We start from the raw sequence: 19,591 nt of genomic DNA on the forward strand, positions 1-19,591 counted from the left end.
CGAAAGCTCATGCTCCAGAAGGTCTGTTAGTCTATAAGGTGCCACAGGACTCTTTGCTGCATTTACAGATCCAGACTAACACAGCTACCCTTCTGATATATAAAGTTTCTTAAGAGTATGTAATTAAAATGCATTGCTTCAGTCTCTTTTTAGAAACTGTATTGCATAAATCCAATTTAAAATACAATGATATGTTAACTTAGTATTTTCAAAGATAACCAGAGCATCTGTCTCACTACTTTTTGTCTCTTTTTTGGTAGCATATAGGTTGATGCTTCATTAGTAGAGTTTTCTCTACTATTAAAGCAGCAAAGCAGAAGAAATATGACCCTCTGTCAGGGACTGTTATGAACTGTTGAGTGGCTGTGTTTTTATAAAAATCATGTCCAAGGGAGCATTAAAGTTAGTTTTTAATTAACAGTTTTGTCACCCTCCAGCACTAAAATTCAGCCGTCTGCTAGTGTAATCACTGTAAGATTGTGGGCTATATACAACAAGTGACAGCATCAAGTTGACTTTACACTTATATCAACAAAGAGTGCAGTACAAAATTGTAATAAGTAGACTTTTTATAACAAATTTCATATGTCTGATTTGAGGAATACCTAGAGATTTCATCTGATTTTTGTTATAATAAATCAAATTAAGGAAGTGTGCTTTCTCAGTAACAAAAGCAGTTTAGAAAATTATTGTAGACTTCAATAATTCTGATGTTATTCTCTGGATATTAGGAGCAGTTTAAGTCTGGCCAATACCATAAAAATGTCTTGGGTGAAATGTGGAAAAATAGCACTGTTAAGTAATATAGGTACAGTAGAAGCGAACAATATTTTAAAGACTTTGTGTATGCCAGTAGCAGGATTCTGTGTAACATGTGAAATATAATTTTGATATTATGCCAGGGAATACAAGGACAAATAATTAAATTAAAGCAGTAATTGGTCAGAGCAGAAAATGGCCAGTATGTTATACTGTGACTGGAAGCATAATTTACAGTTGGAAGCTTTTTAAAAAAAGAAAAAACCTGCCAATTGGAGATTTCTACTGACTTGATCTAACATTACTTTATTCTAGTTTACAAAATTCAAGTGGTAGACATGATAGGTTTTATTTCTATTATGCATTCTCCTAAAACTGTGCATTGAAATAAGTATTTTAAAATTAGTTCAATTATACTGGTTAGTTAGTATATTGAGCTCTTTCTCCATTGACTTCATATCTGCTTCCTACAAGTGTTTACCCATGAGTGAAGTTTTACACATCTTTGCGGTTAAAAACACAGGCTCTTTTCTTGTGTGTTTCCAGAAGGATGGAAGGTGATGAAATTACTTGTTTAATCTCTTTTAGCAGTTATGAGCAGGACCACAATTCAGGAAAAGGTCCCTAATCAGAGAAGTACTTAAAACATGATTTCCTGAACTGGAGACTACTGAATACCTCAGAGAATCAAACTTTGTTGTAGCAAGGACCACATCTTAATAGAAAGATCAATGGAAGATAGTCCATGTCAATTTGCAAGATGACCCCTCCTCCCTTTTTTGCAATCATGTAATGTCCCAGTGGCAACTATAGCAATTGGTATATGGAATAGTAATATAGGAAAACACGTATGTACTTTTATTTGACGTAAATGTGATGTATCAACTGGAAATGAGAATAACCATGTGATTAGCCAGTCCATTGTGGATCATCACCAAACGGTCCATCTATCACCAGCGATTCTCATCCCACTGCTCATAAGCTACTCTAAACAGGCCACCTACACCTCATTGATCCCTTTTCTTCCTTTCCCTCTTTAATAAGAATTCTGAATATGTCTTATTAACAGTAGGATAAGCATCAGTCAGCCCTATAATTGAGATGCTGGCCACTATTTTAATCTGTAATATTTTACATTTACTCACATTACTGGGAAAACACCTCAGTCCAGTTAAATGAGGCTTCTGCTTTAGTAAGTGTTTGGGCAAGATCAATACGGATGTCATGGTCTCTACATGCCAGTGTGGAAGTGCCTGATCAGCTCCAGCCTGTCCCCAGCTAAACGTGGGACAGGGCTTCTTAAGTGGATGCTGCTTTTTCTTGGCTCTTGCTAGTGTTGGTGCTGGGATGGCATGGGGCTAAGTTGTCACTGTTTCCCTGATAGTATGCTAGGGCCACCATCAGAATAAAGAGGAACCTGAGATCCAAGCAAAGGAGCATGGTATGGAAAGGCTTCTGTACTGGTTTCCTCTTCAGCAGATCATCAAAAAGCAGACGCCACCATTGTACTTCTCATGCCTGACCTCTGTGGAGCCACCAGGAGAGATGAAAAATGGCTGCTGCTGGGTCTGTCCCCATGAGGAGCGAGAGTGGCTCCTAGCTTTCCCCACTTATCTTGAAAATCAGAAAAGTGTAGCAACCTGTTTTAAAGCCCACCACCCACATTTGGGTCTTTGGTTCATGTTTATTCCTGCAGAAGCCCAGTAAAGCATCTGTAGGAACACCATTAGCTTGCCCTTCCCTTCTGCCCCTCCCAGCCCAACTGTTTCACTTCAATTAGCGGGAGGGAAAGAGAAGGATCCAGGAGCAGAAGCCTCCATTTATGTCACGCTGTCTCAGGGAGGCCAGGATAAGGTGGTGGTACTGTCTGATTTGCACAGAATGTGACATTTGTATTGTCCCTGGTCTTGTCCCTCTGGCACCAGTTTGACCTCCCTGATTCATACTTAATTGAACGGCAAATCTAGAAATGCCCTCTCATTGCTAGTTGTAGTTACTGAACCTCAAATTAGTGAGGTTCTACCTTAATATCTCTTATCGCATAAGATCTAAAAATGTTACACTTGACAAACATACACAGCCATAGCAATGTAGCAACCAACTGTACAATGAAGATGGTAAAGTGAAAGTTTAGCCTTTGAAGCAAATCTCTGTTTCTGGAGATTGTCATGGAAACTTAGCAGTCCAAGCAGTGCAGACAGCACCCCAGTTTTTACTGAAAGACACCTTTCCTCCTTACCTCCCAAACAAATACGCTGTATGTAGCTCAATATCTCTGCTTGTGAAGAATGAAGGGCTGAGTTGACCTTGCTGGGTTTTGAACCTGGGTCAGCTTAATCCAAAGTTTTATACTGAAAATGCCTGGTGTGAGTTTTAGAACATAAGAATGGCCATACTGGGTCAAACCAACGATATATCTAGCCCAGTATCCTGCCTTCCAACAGTGGCCAGTCCAGGTGACCCAGAGGAAATAAACAGAATAAGTGATCAAGTAATCATCAAGTGATCCATCCCCTGTCTCCCATTCCCAGCTTCTGGCAAACAGAGGCTAGGGACACCATTTATGGCTAATAGCCATTATTGGACCTATGCTCCATGAATTTATGTAGTTATTTTTTGAACCCTGTTATAAGTTCTGATGATTTATGGCTCAATCCTGCAAATGCCTATGTCAGTGGGTATGTCTACACTTTGAGCCGGGTGTTTAATTTCCAAATTGAAGAGACATACCGATGCTAGTTCGGATCAAGCTAGTGTGCTAAAAATAGTGTGTGGTCATGACAATGCAAGCATTGAAAAAGGCTAGCCACTCTAATTATGTATCTATCCGAGATGCAATAGGAACATACCCAGGGTGACTAGCCCATAACGCCGCTCCCATTGCTGCAACTACACTGTATTTTTAGCTCACTGCTTGACCAGAGCTAGCACAAGTATGTCTCCTTGAGATGGGAATTACATCATCAACTCAAAGTATAGACATACTCAGTGACAAATACTCATAAGCACTAGGCATAGCAGTAAGTGTGTGCTGGATTGGACCTTTAAGTAGAATGATTCAAAATGAGTCAGTAATTGACATGAATGTTCTCATTTTTTTTCTTAAAATTGTTATCAATAAATAGAATGGATGATCATTCAGTTTTAGAAAAGCTCATTTGATTGATTGCACCAAAACAAAAACTTCCTGGAATAAACATTACTGGCATTCCACTCAAGAACCTTTTTTTTTTTTATCCTGATGCTTCACTCCCTTCCTGTTGGGTTTAAATTATTTATTCCCAAATACATAATTTTTAGAAGCATGCCTCTTTCTTGGTTGCGTTTAAAATGAAAGGAACAGTAGAATTGTGCATTTCACTCAGAAAATATAGTATAATAAAAATAAGAATAGACAATGTACTTCTAATTGCCTGTGCTAATTAGGTATCCATTCTCTGTGTGTGTCTCTGTTACAATTACAAATGGTTGCAATGGCACAAAGAAAAAAATAACTCTGGAGACTCTGAAAAGTAGCCACTGAAACAGAAGAATCTACAGCTTTCATAGCTGTATTTATAGTGACACAGAAAACGGTGGGTGGGGATGAGAGACAGAGCTAGTAGTTGGTTTTTTGGTCTGGAAACAGATTGCTCTGTGTTTCCAGAGCATCTGTCACACAGTAAGTGAAACCTGAGTTCTTATACATAAATAGAACTAAAAGCATACCATTGATTTGACAGTATGTTGCAGAGGAAATAACATTTGTGTATAGGGAAGATGTCTTGCTTAAAAATAAAAGTATAAAACAGATTTTTCTACTTCAGTTCTTACTGATCCTTTCAGTCTGCTTCACTAATTAATCTGACATGCATACAGAATTTTAATCACCTTTCCTATAAAACCTTACTTGCTTAAATAAGTATAATACTAATAATTATAGACAAAATTTAGAAAATACCTACTGCTATTAGCATCATGACCCATTGCATTTTTCTACAGACATGCATCAGTAGATGCTGCTGTACGTTACATTAAATAAACATCTATATATAAACCGATAGATTAATTTGCAGGCAGGTTAGAAATGGGACTTGAAATGTAGTTGTGTGTTTAACCTATGTAAACATATAAAAGGTTATAAATGCAAAACACTAAGTTTTTACAGAGAGCCATGGTTTTGGAGAGGTAGAAAACTTATGGTCTTCATCTTTGTGTCTTGCTACACATATGAGAGGTGGGTAACTAGTCATTCTTGGTAATTATTACTAGAAGGTTCTAAAGCTTCATTATTAACTCCAGGTACATAATCTTACTAGCAGACTATGGATAAAGGCCCAGAAAGGGCTCCAAGTTCCGTTAAAATACACCTCTACCCTGATATAACGTGACCTGATATACATGAATTCAGATATAACGTGATAAAGCAACACTCCAGGGGGCCAGGCTGCACATTCCAGTGGATCAAAGCAAGTTTGATATAACGCGGTTTCACCTAGAACGCGGTAAGATTTTTTGGCTCCCGAGGACAGCGTTATATCGGGGTAGAGATGTATGTATCAGGTTAGTACTTATTATTTTTTTTTACTTTATAAAATGTTCTGAATTATAGAAGCTCAGAGCACATGTACAACTTCTGCTGTAATGTCAAGATCCTGCCTTAAACCCACAAATATCACCTTCATTTTCTGTGGCTTAAACTTCAGATGATTCTCTCTCCTCCAAGTCCTAATCTTGATCATGCACTGAGAAAGCACTGCCACCCCACCATCTGGATCTGATGAAAACAGAGCTGTAGATCATCTATATCCTAATGATACTGAAATCCAGGTCTCCCCCAAAGGTGTCTTGTACAAACTGGATAACAGAATGGAACCCTCCATGACAGATCTTTTGGAGCTAATGAGGGATTACCCAAAACCACTCTTTGAGACCTCAGAGAGAGAAAAACAAAACCATGTGAAACTACGATCCCAGCTACGATCCATAGGCAGATCAACAAAATTTTGTATATAATATTATCAAAAGTTGCTGACCAACCTAAAAGAACCACTGTGGGCATCTCTCCATTATTTTGTAGGAGATAATGAGATCACTATCTCCATGCCAAAAGCTCCCAACATCAGAGTTGGCTTGACTCTACTTTTTCATTAACATTTCCCAAGAAGACAAAGGTTAAAGATAGTGATATCTGGCAATTAAATCTTCTTAAATTTGTCTAAACAATACATCCTAGAAGAGGCTATATCCATAGGCAACTCCAAAAGGAGCTCAGATTATTAAAAAGCCAAAACCTGTTCTTCCATTGGGTAGTCTTACATTGACCAGTAATAACACTTGAACACAAGAGAGATCTTCTCTTTGAAAGAGCAGCAGAGAGTCCTGTGGCACCTTATAGACTAACAGACATTTTGGAGCATGAGCTTTCATGGGTGAATACCCACTTCGTCAGATGCATGTAGTGGAAATTCCTAGGGGCAGGTATATATATGCTAGCAAGCAAGCTAGAGATAACGAGGTTAGTTCAATCAGGGAGGATGAGGCCCTGATCTAGCAGCTGAGGTGTGAAAACCAAGAAAGGAGAAACTGGTTCTGTAGTTGGCAAGCCATTCACAGTCTTTGTTCAATCCTATGTTGATGGTGTCAAATTTGCAGATGAACTGAAACTCAGCAGTTTCTCTCTGAAGTCTCATCCTGAAGTTTTTTTGCTGCAGGATGGCCACCTTAAGGTCTGCTATAGTGTGGCCAGGGAGGTTGAAGTGCTCTCCTACAGGTTTTTGTATATTGCCATTCCTAATGTCTGATTTGTGTCCATTTATCCTTTTCCGTAGAGACTGTCCAGTTTGGCCGATGTACATAGCAGAGGGGCTTGTGCATATGATGGCGTATATTACATTGGCTGCATTGCCTCTAACCCTCAGACAGAGACCAACACCTACAAAATCTCGCAACCAAGCATTCTCAAAACTACAATACCCGCACGAGGAAATAAGAAACAGATCAACAGAGCCAGGACGTACTACCAGAAGCCTCCTACTGCAGACAAACCAAAGAAAAAACCAACAGGACTCCACTGGCCATCACATACAGCCCCCAGCTAAATCCCTCCAACGCATCATCAGGATCTAACAACCCATCCTGGACAATGATCCCACACTTTCACAGGCCTTGGGTGGCAGGCCAATCTCGCCCACAGACAACCCGCCAACCTGACACGTATTCTTCAACAGCAACTGGCAACACCACACCATAAGTTAACTCCAGCTCTGGAACAATCCATGCAACAAACCTTCAATTGCCAACTCTGCCCATACATATCTACACAGAGAACCATCACAGATGCAGCCTAACCAGATAGCCACACATCACCGGTTCATTCACCTGCACACCACCAAAATGAATATACGCCATCCCTCACCTGATGAACTAACCCTCTGTTATCTCTTAGGCTTGCTTGCAAAGCATATATACCTGGCCCCTGGGAATTTCCACTACATGCATCTGACGAAGTGGGTATGGGTATTCACCCACGAAAGCTCATGCTCCAAAACGTCTGTTAGTCTATAAGGTGCCACAGGACTCTCTGCTGCTTTTACGGATCCAGACTATCACGGCTACCCCTCTGATACTTCTCTTTGAAAGCTATGTAATTTATCTTTCAGGTCCTGTGGGTGTAGGATTGAATGAACTTAAACGAAAACTGTTGATCAGCAATACCCAGCATTATGGTGTAACAGTGCCACGTAAGTAGAAATGCATTTTGTGAGTCCTCATGCTGTATCAGTTTTTTTATTCTTATATTAACCTAAGGTCAACATTGTCAAACATGGATGCATAAAACCATATTTAGGCACCTAAGTTAGTGTCATAAATTTTAAACATCTACATCTGCTGCATCTACGTTTTGAATAAACATTGATGAAACCAACTAGAAAATTTTGGCCCAGATTCTGGTGCAGTGCATTTTCAGTATAAATTTGATGCAGCTGATGTCAACAAAGATTTTAGAAAATGAAACTCCCATTAAAAAGCTCCTTAGGAATTGGTATTGTAGTGATGAAATATATTCAACCAGCACGCCAGTTTGAAGGAGCAAAATCTTACAGGGGCAATGGGAAAATTCACACAACATGGACCCGATTGTTTCCTGCATATATTCCGAGATTGGTGAGTGATGATATACAATGGAGAGTTTTCCCAGATTATTAGCTCCCAGAATAGGAAGGGTTTTCTTGTAGAGTAGCATGTTATCTCTGCTCTGATGTAACTGTCAGATAATCATAGGCAATATGACAGATCAAGAGTGATGATAGAGTTCTGACCTGTAAATACTGTATGTCATTCAAATACCTAATATTTTGGCATTATAAAAAGCATCAAGTCTAAAAAATCTGAAACCTGTTGGGATGATTATTGGAATGTTAAAATCAGTGGTTTTAACCTATTTAGGAAGGATCAAATGGGCAAAAGGGGAAGTAGAGTGGCACTCTGTCAAAAATGGCATTACCTGTTTCCAATTCACTGATAAATTGGTAAAAATGGTCTTCAGTGCATCTGGATCCATGTCCTAACAGATAATTTAGAAGATGGGGTATTGGTGTCTACCACAGACCAGCAAATCACACTAGGGAACAGGTTGATTGCTTCCTTACACAACTATCTATAACGTGTAGGGGAAAATAGTTGTGCAATAAGAAGGGACTTCAATTTGAGTGACATATGCTGGAGGTCTCATGCTGCCAGTACTATTACATCCTTGTAATTTCTAAACATTATAGATGGCAATTTCCTAACTCAATAATTGTGGCAGCCAATGTGGGAGTTTTATATTAGACCTTGTTTTAACAGAAGAAGAGAAACTCATCGCAGAACTAAAATTAATGATAGCTTTGGTACAAGTGATTGTGACTTTATCACATTTACAAATGTATATACTTGGTCCTTAATCAAGGCCAGCTTTACAAAACTGAAAACAGATATGAGCCAAATCAGCTGGCAGGAAGAACTTAATTAAAAAAAAAAAAAGTGAATGATGATTGGGAATCATTTAAGAACATCTTGCTAGATTCCCAAAAAGGCACAATCGAAGAAGAAGGCTTGTATTGGTTTAGAGGGGAAGTGAAGACAACTGTGTGTGTGTGTGTGTGTGTGTGTAATAAAACAAACGGTAAAAAGGGGAAGTTGATAATGAACATAAATCAGAAGACAAGAATTATAGAAAATTGACAAAGGGACACCAGGACAAATCTATGGCCAACAGAGTTAAAGACAATAAGAGAGAGATTTTTAAATATATTAGGAACAAAAAGAATCCTGGCAATGATGTTGGTCCATTACTAGATGGAAATGGTAGAATTCTCAATAATAATACCAAAAAAGCAGAACTGTTCAATAAATATTTCTGTTCTGTATTTGGGGGGAAGTAACAGAGCATATAGTGATGAGAAGATTCTTTCCATTTCATTAGTGTCTCTAGAAGATATTAAACAGAAGCAACTAAAATTAGACATTTTAAAATCTGCACATCTGGATAACTTGCATCTAAGAGTTTTAAAAGCGCTGATGGAGGGGCTTGCTGGACCGCTAATGTTGATTTTTCAATAAGTCTTAAAGCAGTGGTTCTCAAAGCTGGTCTGCCACTTGTTCAAGGAAAGCCCCTGGCAGGCCAGACCGGTTTGTTTACCTGCCGCATTTGCAGGTTCGGCCGATTGCGGCTCCCACTGGCTGCAGTTCGCCGCTCCAGGCCAATGGGGGCTGTGGGAAGGGCGGCCAGCACGTCCCTCGACTCACACTGCTTCCCAAGACTTATCAAGTCGTCAAATATGTTAATTTAATATGTAATAAAGAGGATGGTGATCAATTGTTCTCCATGTCCACTGAAGATAGGACAAGAAGTCATCTGCTTAATTTGCAGCAAGAGAGATTTAGGTTAGATATTAGGAAAAACTTTCAAACTATAAGGGTAATTGAGCTTTGGAATAGGCTTCCAAGGGAGGTTATGAAATCCCCATCACACATGTTGGACAAACACATGTCAGGGATATGGTCTAAGTTTACTAGGTCCTGCCTCAGACCAGGGGGCCACAGTTGATGACTTTGAGGTCCCTTCCAACTCTCCGTTTCTATGATTCTCTGAAATGTAAATATATACATCTAGAACAAAGAATGTAGGCCATACTTATCATAGGAAGCAGTGACTGAAAAAGATTTGGTGGTCAAGGTGGATAATCAGCTGAACATGAGCTCCCAGTATGATATTGCAGCCAAAAGAGTCAATGTGATCCTGGGTGGCATAAATGGGTAGAGAGGTTAGTTTACCTTTATATTGGATACAGGTGTGACTGCTGCTGGAATACTGTGTGCAGTGTGGTGCTCAAAATTCAAGAAGGGTGTTGATAAATTGGAGCAGAGCCACAAGAATGATTGAAGGATTAGAAAACATGCCTTATAGTGGCATACTTAAGGAACTCAATCTATTTAGTTTAACAAACAGAAAGTTAAGGGGTGATTTGATTACAGTCTATTAGTATCTACATGGGGAACAGATATTTAATAATGGGCTCTTCAGTGTAACAGAGAAAGGTATGATATCCATAACAACATAAGAATGGCCATATTGGGACAGACCAAAGGTCCATCTAGCCCAGTATCCTCTCTTCTGACAGTGGCCAATACCAGGTGCCCCAGAGGGAATGAACAGAACAGGTAATCATCAAGTGATCCATCCTCTGTCGCCCATTCCCAGCTTCTGGCAAACAGAGGTTAGGAATACCATCACTGCCCATCCTGGTTAATAGCCATTGGTGGTTAATTTATCTAGTTCTTTTTTGAACCCTGTTATAGTCTTGGCCTTCAACATTCTCTGACAAGGAGTTCCACAGGTTGACTGTGCGTTGTGTGAAATAATACTTCCTTTTGTTTGTTTTAAACCTGCTGCCTATTAATTTCATTTGGTGACCCCTAGTTCTTGTGTTATGAGAAGGCGTAAATAACACTTCCTTATTTACTTTCTCCTGTGTCATATCTCCCTTAGTCATCTTTTTTTCAAGCTGATAAGTCCCAGTCTTATTAATCTCCCTCATATGGCAGACTCTCCATATTTTTTTTTCATTTTTGTTGTCCTTTTCTGAACCTTTTCTAATTCCAGTATGTCTTTTTTGACCATATCTGCATGCAGTATTCAAGATGTGGGCGTACCATGGATTTATATAGAGGCAATATATTCTCTGTCTTATTGAGTATCCCTTTCTTAATGATTCCCAACATTCTGTTCGCTTTTTTGACTGCCGCTGCACATTGAGTCCATGTTTTCAGAGAACTGTCCACAATGACTCCAAGATCTCTCTTGAGTGGTAACAGCTAATTTAGACCCCATCATTTTATATGTATAATTGGGATTATGTCTTTCCAATGTGCATCACTTTGCATTTATCAACACTGAATTTCATCTGCCATTTTTTTGCCCACTCACCCAGTTTTGTGATGGCTGTAAGTTGAAGCTAGACAAATTCAAACTGGATTTGAGGTGTACATTTTTAACAGAGTAATTAACCACTGGAACAACTTACCAAGAGTTGTGGTGGATTCTCCATTACAGACTATTTTAAAATCAAGATTGGATTTAAAAAAAGGGGCGGGGGGAGGAGTTGTATGGCCTGTGTTATACAAAAAGCCAGACCAGATGATCACAGTGGCCCTTTCTGGCCTTGGAATCTCTGGATGAATTGAAATATTGACTTTTTTCAAATCTGATCAATTAATGTGATTTGTAACATATTAACACCATCATTGCGATGCTATGCTCATGGAACAGTTCATAAGATTGGGGGTGGGGGTGATGGTGACATGGTATTTGCCATAAAATAACACCTTTTAATAAACCTTTTAAATAGACCAGGCTCTTGCAGTTTTACTACTGCATTAGTGAATCTGAAAATTAGGTTTAACACTATCATTATAGAACAGCTCTGCTATTGGGGCCTTAGTTATGCTCCCGTTGATGTTCACAGTGATAGGGAATTTTTTAAAAAATTCCTTAATACAGACATGGTTGAATTCTGCTGCTATTGTACAGTTTCTGTGACATTTATGCAAAGTATTAACCTGTATTCAGATAGCCACTCAACTCACGTACCTCATTACAGAATGTATCATGTTATCATATTTCCAAAATCCAAAGCAATCTTTTGTGTAAAAATTTAAAAATAAACAAAAGGATTTTCTTTTGGTGTGGTGGATGGACACCTTTCACTGAGGCTTCTCCAAATCCACGCAACTTTCCATCTCATTTCCTCCTGGACTTTGCCTCCTACAGTGAGGCTCCTCTAAGAACAAGGGACTCCAGCACCTTATATCCAAGGCATTAACTCAATACTTTCTCTAATCATGTGCATATTCTTAAACATGTAGATATGGGTATGTTTGTAATTGGAAAAATTAATACATTTGTTCTCTAATTCACGAGAGTTGCAAATTTTGTCCTTTCTGTAAATTCATTAAAAAAAAAATTGCCCTATGCTCTCGGATATTCAACTGATTGATGAACGTGCAATCATCTGCACAAGATTTTTCTCCCCACAAAATTGCTATTTTTCATCAAGCAACTTTGTGTCTCTAGAGTTTTGCCTTTCAGTTGCTTATCAGAACTTGGGGAGGGGGTCACTTTCAAGTGAAACTTAATAATGGCAAAATTTCAAGTGGAAGTGGGACTGTCTTTGAAATGTATTTTTTTATGTTAGCCAAAGAAGAAGAATATGACAAAAATACTTAATATATACTCAGTATGTGCGTCTTTTTCTATATATCCTTGAGTTAGTGATAGAGAGTGCATGACAGCGTGGTACAAAGGTTTTATAGGTATGGGTTTGGAATGGTCACATTAGTCATAAGTGAGTGAGTTATACAGGTAATAAAAACCTTCATACCACACCACACCAGACCATTAAGCATTTTGTCCCATTTGTACCTAATTTTATAGAAAAACTATTACTTGATGCTTGAGAGGAAGTAAAAATAGAATAAAAAACCCATAATCCACCTAGTCTATTGTGCAAGGCTGTAGATGAGGAGAAAGAGGAATTCCTTTCCGTCCACCAGAGGCAATCGGCTCCTAAAATATGAAATGTAATTCTCCATTATATTACTATCAGACCTTACATACTGTAGCTGCAAATGTTGTTAATGATCATAACATTATTTGGCTCTCTGATAAATCCAATCACTAAACATCATTTGCCTTGATGGTCCCTGTGCCAGTGAATTCCCCAAATTCCTTTTATGATGAATAGTGGCAGAGGGGACGGGATTGTTCTAAATTGCTGCTCATTTAATTTTTCTACAGCCTCATTGTTCCCCCTTTAGTTAACTTTTCCATTAGTAAATAAAACTGATAATCTGTTATTTATGTCCAGTGAGGTTTTCTTGTACTTGCTTTAGGATCAATCCTGTGACATGCTGAGTGCAGCCTTCAAGATGCTGAGCACACTCAACTCCTTTGGAAGCCAGTGTAAGATAAGAGCACTCTGCACCGCACAGGATTGGGTCCTTTATATTTTTCCTAAAACTGGTTTGTTGTTTTTAAAAAAGCTTTTTTTTCTTCTTTTTTTTCTTTAATGAAACCACAGACACAACTAGAGCAAGAAGAGGCCAAGAAAGTGATGGTGTTGAGTACATTTTCATTTCCAAGCACTTGTTTGAGACAGATGTACAGAATAACAAGTATGTTGAAAAGGCTAACTAGAGCCACAGTCAAAACAATGGTTTCACTGTGATGTTTTAGTAGTTGGTTCTTTTATGTAGTAATTTAAAAGGGGTATAGTCTGCACTGATTTTAAAACATGTTAAAGTATAAAGTCTTAACAGTCAGCACTGCAATTTCTGCAGATTGTTGAAACAAAGTAAAAGTAATAGAACGTAAACAGTTTTAAACCACCTAATGCTTTAAATGCCTGTCCAATGAGCTAAACATACAGAGATTTTTTGGGGGGAGTGTTGAAGGTGGGGGCCCCTTTTAAATTGGCATTATTTGTCTTACTAATTGATCGTTGCAGCGTCAGGAAAGGGGCTCTGGCAGTGCTGCATTTCAAACGTTTTGTATAGTTATGTTAATGGTTTTGTTTAGTTATATTCCCTTCCAGTACAGGCATTTCCTGTTCAAAAGAACAGCAATGTGGAGAACTAGAAAGAAGCCTGTCCCCTCAAGCACTTCAAAAAATTAAAATAAAATAAAAACAATGGTAGCACCATGCTCCCCAGCAAGCTGTAAAATACTGTAAGTTTAAATCCCGCCCTAAGTATTTCAGAGGGCAAAGTATAGTAGACACAAAGCTGTAGGTTTGATTGAACTTCAAAATGTGCTTTGCTTTTTCTCAAATTGTATTTATACTTTTATAGCACATAACCAACCGCCTTGGTTCTATTAGCATCATCATAACTGCTCCTCCTATTCAGAGAGAGAAAATTCAGTTATTCTGTAGCGTGCAATGAAATTTCAGTAGTTTCTATTGTTTAGCTTATCCACTTTTTTATTGCATTGCATTAGTTCTGAAAAAGAGGTGATGGAAAACATTAGTGTGCTGTTGGACTACAGTACTTTTTCTCTTTAACTGTAATATAAGCAAGTGTTACTGATTTGAAAATGGTAAAATAGAAGGGGGTTTTTTTAGGTTGACATGCTGAAGTACTTGGCAGCATTTCCTTTTATAAAACATGGTAAAAATCACATGTAGAGTGAAAATATTTCTGCTCGTGAATTAAATTTTATTAACTAAATTGATAAGTATTTGGTAAAGAAAAGGGAACGATTCTGATTTTTTTTCACTTTCTACCACAGGTTTATTGAATATGGTGAATATAAAAACAACTACTACGGTACAAGCATAGACTCTGTTCGATCTGTTCTAACTAAAAACAAAGTTTGTTTGTTGGATGTGCAGCCTCATGTAAGTAAGCACCTCTCTTGGCATGGCGTAATTTACTGCATTCCATGTTAGGATTCCGAAAGAAGATTGTTAATAGAACATTCCGTTTTATTCCATGTTCAATTTATATTCCACCCAATTTCTTATACTTATTGTGTAGAGCTTTCCTAAAGGGAAATTTCAACACAGATTGGATGGTATTCAATGCAAAAACTAACTGCACTGAAAGCTTACACTAACATGAAGAATATTTAATTACTCACAGAATGCTCCAACATTTGTATTCAGTGTTCTGCTGATCTGGGTTAGAATTTGTCTGAAAAACTTGATATTTAAATGCAAAATTTTCTTGACAAAGAGTCCATTCCTGCAACCCTTACTCACATGAGTAATCCTTTGATTTCAACAAGACTGTTCATGGAAAGGGTTTTATGACAGACTGTAATGTGAAGAAACATTAAATATACAATGTGCTGAATAACAGATAAATAGAGTAGTATTCTGTAGAGGGAAGGGGCTGCTGTCATCATTTGTGTCTATTTTGTGTGCATGTACCCCTTCCTATTAACCCCCACCTCCAATATTCATTATTGTCTGGTTGCAACTTTAACTTGTGCATTTGAACATTTAAATAAAGCTTGAATGAAATAAATGTATAAAAATAGGATTTGAAATACATTGTTCAGAACAGATTTTTCCATTGCTTTTGTGTTCACCTTTGACTTGTTTGAGTATTGTTCAAATATCCTGTAGTGCAGCACAAAATTCAGGAGCCAGAAAAATGATTTTCGATGTTAAATGGAAACAGTTGAAGTCTTCCACTTTTTCTGACTTACCCAGTGCACAAGTGCCTGCATGATGAAGCACTCAAGCTGTTGGTTTAAAGAGGGTTCTGTAGGTAATTGGACATGATTATTCCCTGTCTAAATAGCATTTACTGTAAATGTTCAGTGGCGTCAATGGCAATAATTTATTCACATTAATCCAAATATTATGTCATGTTCCTTATTAGAAAATTGCCGAAAAGAGGGTTTCTGTAAGAAAAGGGGATGGCACAGATATATAGTGGTTGAATAATGGCTTTAGGAAACTGATGTCACAGAGTCAAAAACCTAGATCAATAGTACTTTTGATGAGTCACTAACAAAAAATGTGCAATTTTAGATTTACTTGCTGAATTGTTGTGTGCAACACTGCACTTACTGTGAAAACTGCATTAGCTAATATTAACAGTTTTTAAATTATAAAAAAGGAAATTTTGATCTAGTAGCATATGGTAAATTATTGTGAACAATTAGCTTTTTTCTAGCTATTAAAATGAGAGAATGACATTGTTTTCTCATTAGAAAGATCTCAGTTGGAAATACGATACCAAATTCAAATAACTCGGTTTAAGCTTAAGGACATGTGCATTTGGCATTTTGGCGTTTCAACCCTATACTGTACAACTAGCTGCTCCTGCAGCTACTGCTAGGATTGCAGGAGGAGGAAGGTACTTGATACTGTGGCTGCAAGTTATCTGGCAGCAACTTGTTACTGGCCATCAAGAGCTACATAGAGGAATATGTTTTAGTTCTTTTGAGTATGTCCCCCTGTGGTGCTCCACTGTACGATGTTCAAGCATCTATGTGCTCTCGATCAGAGACTGAAAAGTAGTATCCACGGGCCCACATCTGTGCAGAGTACTACCTTGTACTTTGAACAAGGATATGTGGCTTGAGCCAGAGCGTTCTGCTGTCAGCTGCATTTAGCTTCCCAGCTTTCACCTTATGAATCCTTTTTACCCTAATTTCATATTTACTTTATTGTATTTTTTCTTTATTTTTAGTGCATTTACTTTGTTTTTCACTCTAGTGCTTGTAGGGGGAGAGAGTGGTTTCCTTCCCTCTTCTTTTCTTAGATCTTTCATTTCTGCTGGAGCACAACTTATGTCCCAAATCCTGGAGTTTAAGTCCTCTTAGATATGCCACAGGTCCTTTTCCCACAGTGATGGACACTCCAGTTACCTGTGGTGTTTGGGGCACTCCTACAACCTTTCTAAATGCAAGCTTTGTCTGGTTTTCAAAGGCAGATCCAAAAAAAGACAGGGAGACTAGACTTAAGCAGCAGAGAATCCTGTGGCACCTTATAGACTAACAGACATTTTGGAGCATGAGCTTTCGTGGGTGAATACCCACTTCGTCAGATGCATGTAGTGGAAATTTCCAGGGGCAGGTATATATATGCAAGCAAGCTAGAGATAACGAGGTTAGTTCAATCAGGGAGGATGAGGCCCTGTTCTAGAAGTTGAGGTGTGAAAACCAAGGGAGGAGAAACTGGTTCTGTAGTTGGCAAGCCATTCACAGTCTTTGTTTAATCCTGAGCTGATGGTGTCAAATTTGCAGATGAACTGAAGCTCAGCAGTTTCTCTTTGAAGTCTGGTCCTGAAGACTGTGAATGGCTTGCACTATGCACCTCAGAACCTCACACTTCTCCAGTACCAGACTATATACAGAAGGAGCAATAGTCTCAGGCCAAGAAGATCTTGCTTCCCTCTGTAAAGTCCTCTTCATCTCCAGATGACACAATAATGCCACCATGACTTTCCTACACTGATGATTTCAGAACCATCAGTGAGGTGTTGTCACCTGCACTTTCCCTGTGGCATACACCTGCCACAATCCCACCAAGCTGTAAGCAGGCAGATAAATACTATATCCCCCAAAAGGAATGAAACACTTCTTTTCCCATCCTAGCCCCAAATCCCTGCCAGTTGATGCAGCCAATGAAAGGGAGCTGTCAAGCTCATTCTAGGCCTTCTCCATCTGACAAGTTGGACTTGGTGGGAAGGAAGAGCTACTCATCAGTCACTCTCCAATTTTATATGGCCAACTACCATGCCTTGATGGCAAAATACAATCTTAACACATACTCCAAATATATACATTTTATTGAGCAACTTGTCACAAGACCAGAAAATCATTTTTGGTCTATCATTGCCGAAGGACAGTTGGTTGCAAAAACCTCCCTACAAGCTACTCTAGATGCTGCTGACACAGCCTCCGAAAGTCCACATCACAATGGTGGTCATGAGAAAAGCATACTGGCTCCAGTTCTTCAGTCTTCCAGAATTTCAAAATACCATGGAAGATCTCCCATTCAAAGAGCTTAAGCTCTTCAGTGAAAATATGGACTCTTCTCTCCAGAAGCTCAATCAGTGGGGATTTATGTGCCTGCAACAAAAAAGTGCTTTAGTAGATCCCAAACCACTCAAGATTGAGACCATTCCAGTACCAACAGCACACTTTCCCTAAGCTTCAGGAACCCTTCCGAAGAAAACCCAAACTGCAAAAACACAGGCCACGCACCCCTACTTTTACTCTATCAGCTCCTGCTTCTAAGAGGCACTTTTGATACCTTGGTCAAGGGCATCAAGAAATCCATTCCACTCTGAATCAGCTGTTGTGTGACTACCCCCTCTTTGGAGATTGACTGTCCCACTACTTAGCCTGGGAATTTCTTACCTCAGACAAGTGGATATTAGAGAATGTCAAAGAGGGTTACTCTATCCACTTCTTTTCCATCCCTCTTCCCAACCCTCTCCCCATCCTCCTTCATGGACCCTTCTCATGAGGAACTCCTAAGTCAAGAAGTTCATTGTCTTCTCCTGTGAACAATAGAACTGGTTCTACCAGAGTTCATCGGAAGAAGGTTCTATTCCAATTACATCCTTGTTCTGAAGAAAGATGAAGGATGGAGACCAACCGTTGCGCTCAGGATCTTGAACAATTGCGTCCTAGCATAACACTTCAGAATGGTGACACTAGCTACCGTAATCCCATCCTCAGACACAGGAGACTGGTTCATGGCCCTTGACCTAGAGAATGTTTACTTTCATGTAACTATCCACCCCTCCCACAAGCACTTCCTATGTTTTGTAATGGGGTGGATAACTGTCATTATCGCGTTCTCCCCTGTGGACTCTCTGTGGCCTCAAGAGCAGTCCAAAGATTCTCTCAGTGGTAGTGACTTGGCTCTGCCAGTGGGGAATATCAGCTGTGATGGGGCAAGGCCAGATGGCTACAGTAAAGTACTGAGAAACAGGTATGTTAGCCCCAGGCTAAACAAATCCCTAGTACCCTGGTAACCAAATGGCGGTTGCTCCAGGTTAATCAAGGCATCCTGGGACCAATTAAGATCTTTCTGAAGGCAGTAGAGATAGCTACGATAATTAGAACACCTGCGCCAATCAAGGCAGGCTAATCAGGGACCTGGGTTAAAGGAGCTCACTCCAGTCAGGCTAAGAGCCAGAGGGAAGAGCTGTGTGTGAGGATCTGGGAGCAGAGCAGAAGCTTGAGGTAGGACGTATACTGGGGCATCTGAGGAGACAGCTTATCACCCAGGAGGAAGGTCCTGTGGTGAGGATAAAGAAGTGTTTGGACGGAGGCCATGGGGAAGTAGCCCGGGAGTTGTAGCTGTTCTCTGCAACTGTTACAGGAGGCATATTAGAAACTGCGATCACAGGGCCTGGTGGAACCCGGAGTAGAGGGCGGGCCTGGGTTCCCCCCAAACCTCCCAACTCCTGATCAGACACAGGAGGAGCTGACTCAGACTGTGGGTTCCACAAGAAGGGAAGATCACTGAGGTGAACAAATCCGCCAATAAGCGCAGGACCCACCAAGGTGGAGGAGGAACTTTGTCACACAGCATTCCCATACTTGGACGGCTGGCTTCTCAGAGGCCAATCACCCGAAGAGGTCCAGTCGGCAGTGTCCAGGTCATTAACACTATTCCAATCTCTGGACCCATGTTTCAGCCACAAGAAATCCATGCTAACTTCAGTACAGAGAATAGACTTTATAGAAGCTACTCTACACTCCAAACAGCAAGAGCTTACCTTCCCAAAGAGAGATTCTCCACCATATCCCATCTAATCGCAACATTACAATTCAGCC

The 19,591-nt window shown here is 39.4% G+C and overlaps 1 protein-coding gene across 6 annotated transcripts in view; it reads left to right on the forward strand.

Moving 5' to 3' along the window:
* Positions 1-19,591, forward strand: part of MPP7 (MAGUK p55 scaffold protein 7) — a 354,373-nt gene that overhangs the window by 324,243 nt on the left and 10,539 nt on the right. For all 6 annotated transcript variants that reach the window (XM_075062267.1, XM_075062269.1, XM_075062266.1 and 3 more), the window contains 3 exons: positions 7,401-7,481; positions 13,362-13,455; positions 14,570-14,678. In XM_075062267.1, the coding sequence (XP_074918368.1) occupies positions 7,401-7,481; positions 13,362-13,455; positions 14,570-14,678 (284 nt within the window). The remainder of the gene's footprint in view (positions 1-7,400; positions 7,482-13,361; positions 13,456-14,569; positions 14,679-19,591) is intronic.

This window comes from Chelonoidis abingdonii, chromosome 2 (assembly GCF_003597395.2).
Source record: "Chelonoidis abingdonii isolate Lonesome George chromosome 2, CheloAbing_2.0, whole genome shotgun sequence".
Lineage (NCBI taxonomy): Eukaryota > Metazoa > Chordata > Testudines > Testudinidae > Chelonoidis > Chelonoidis abingdonii.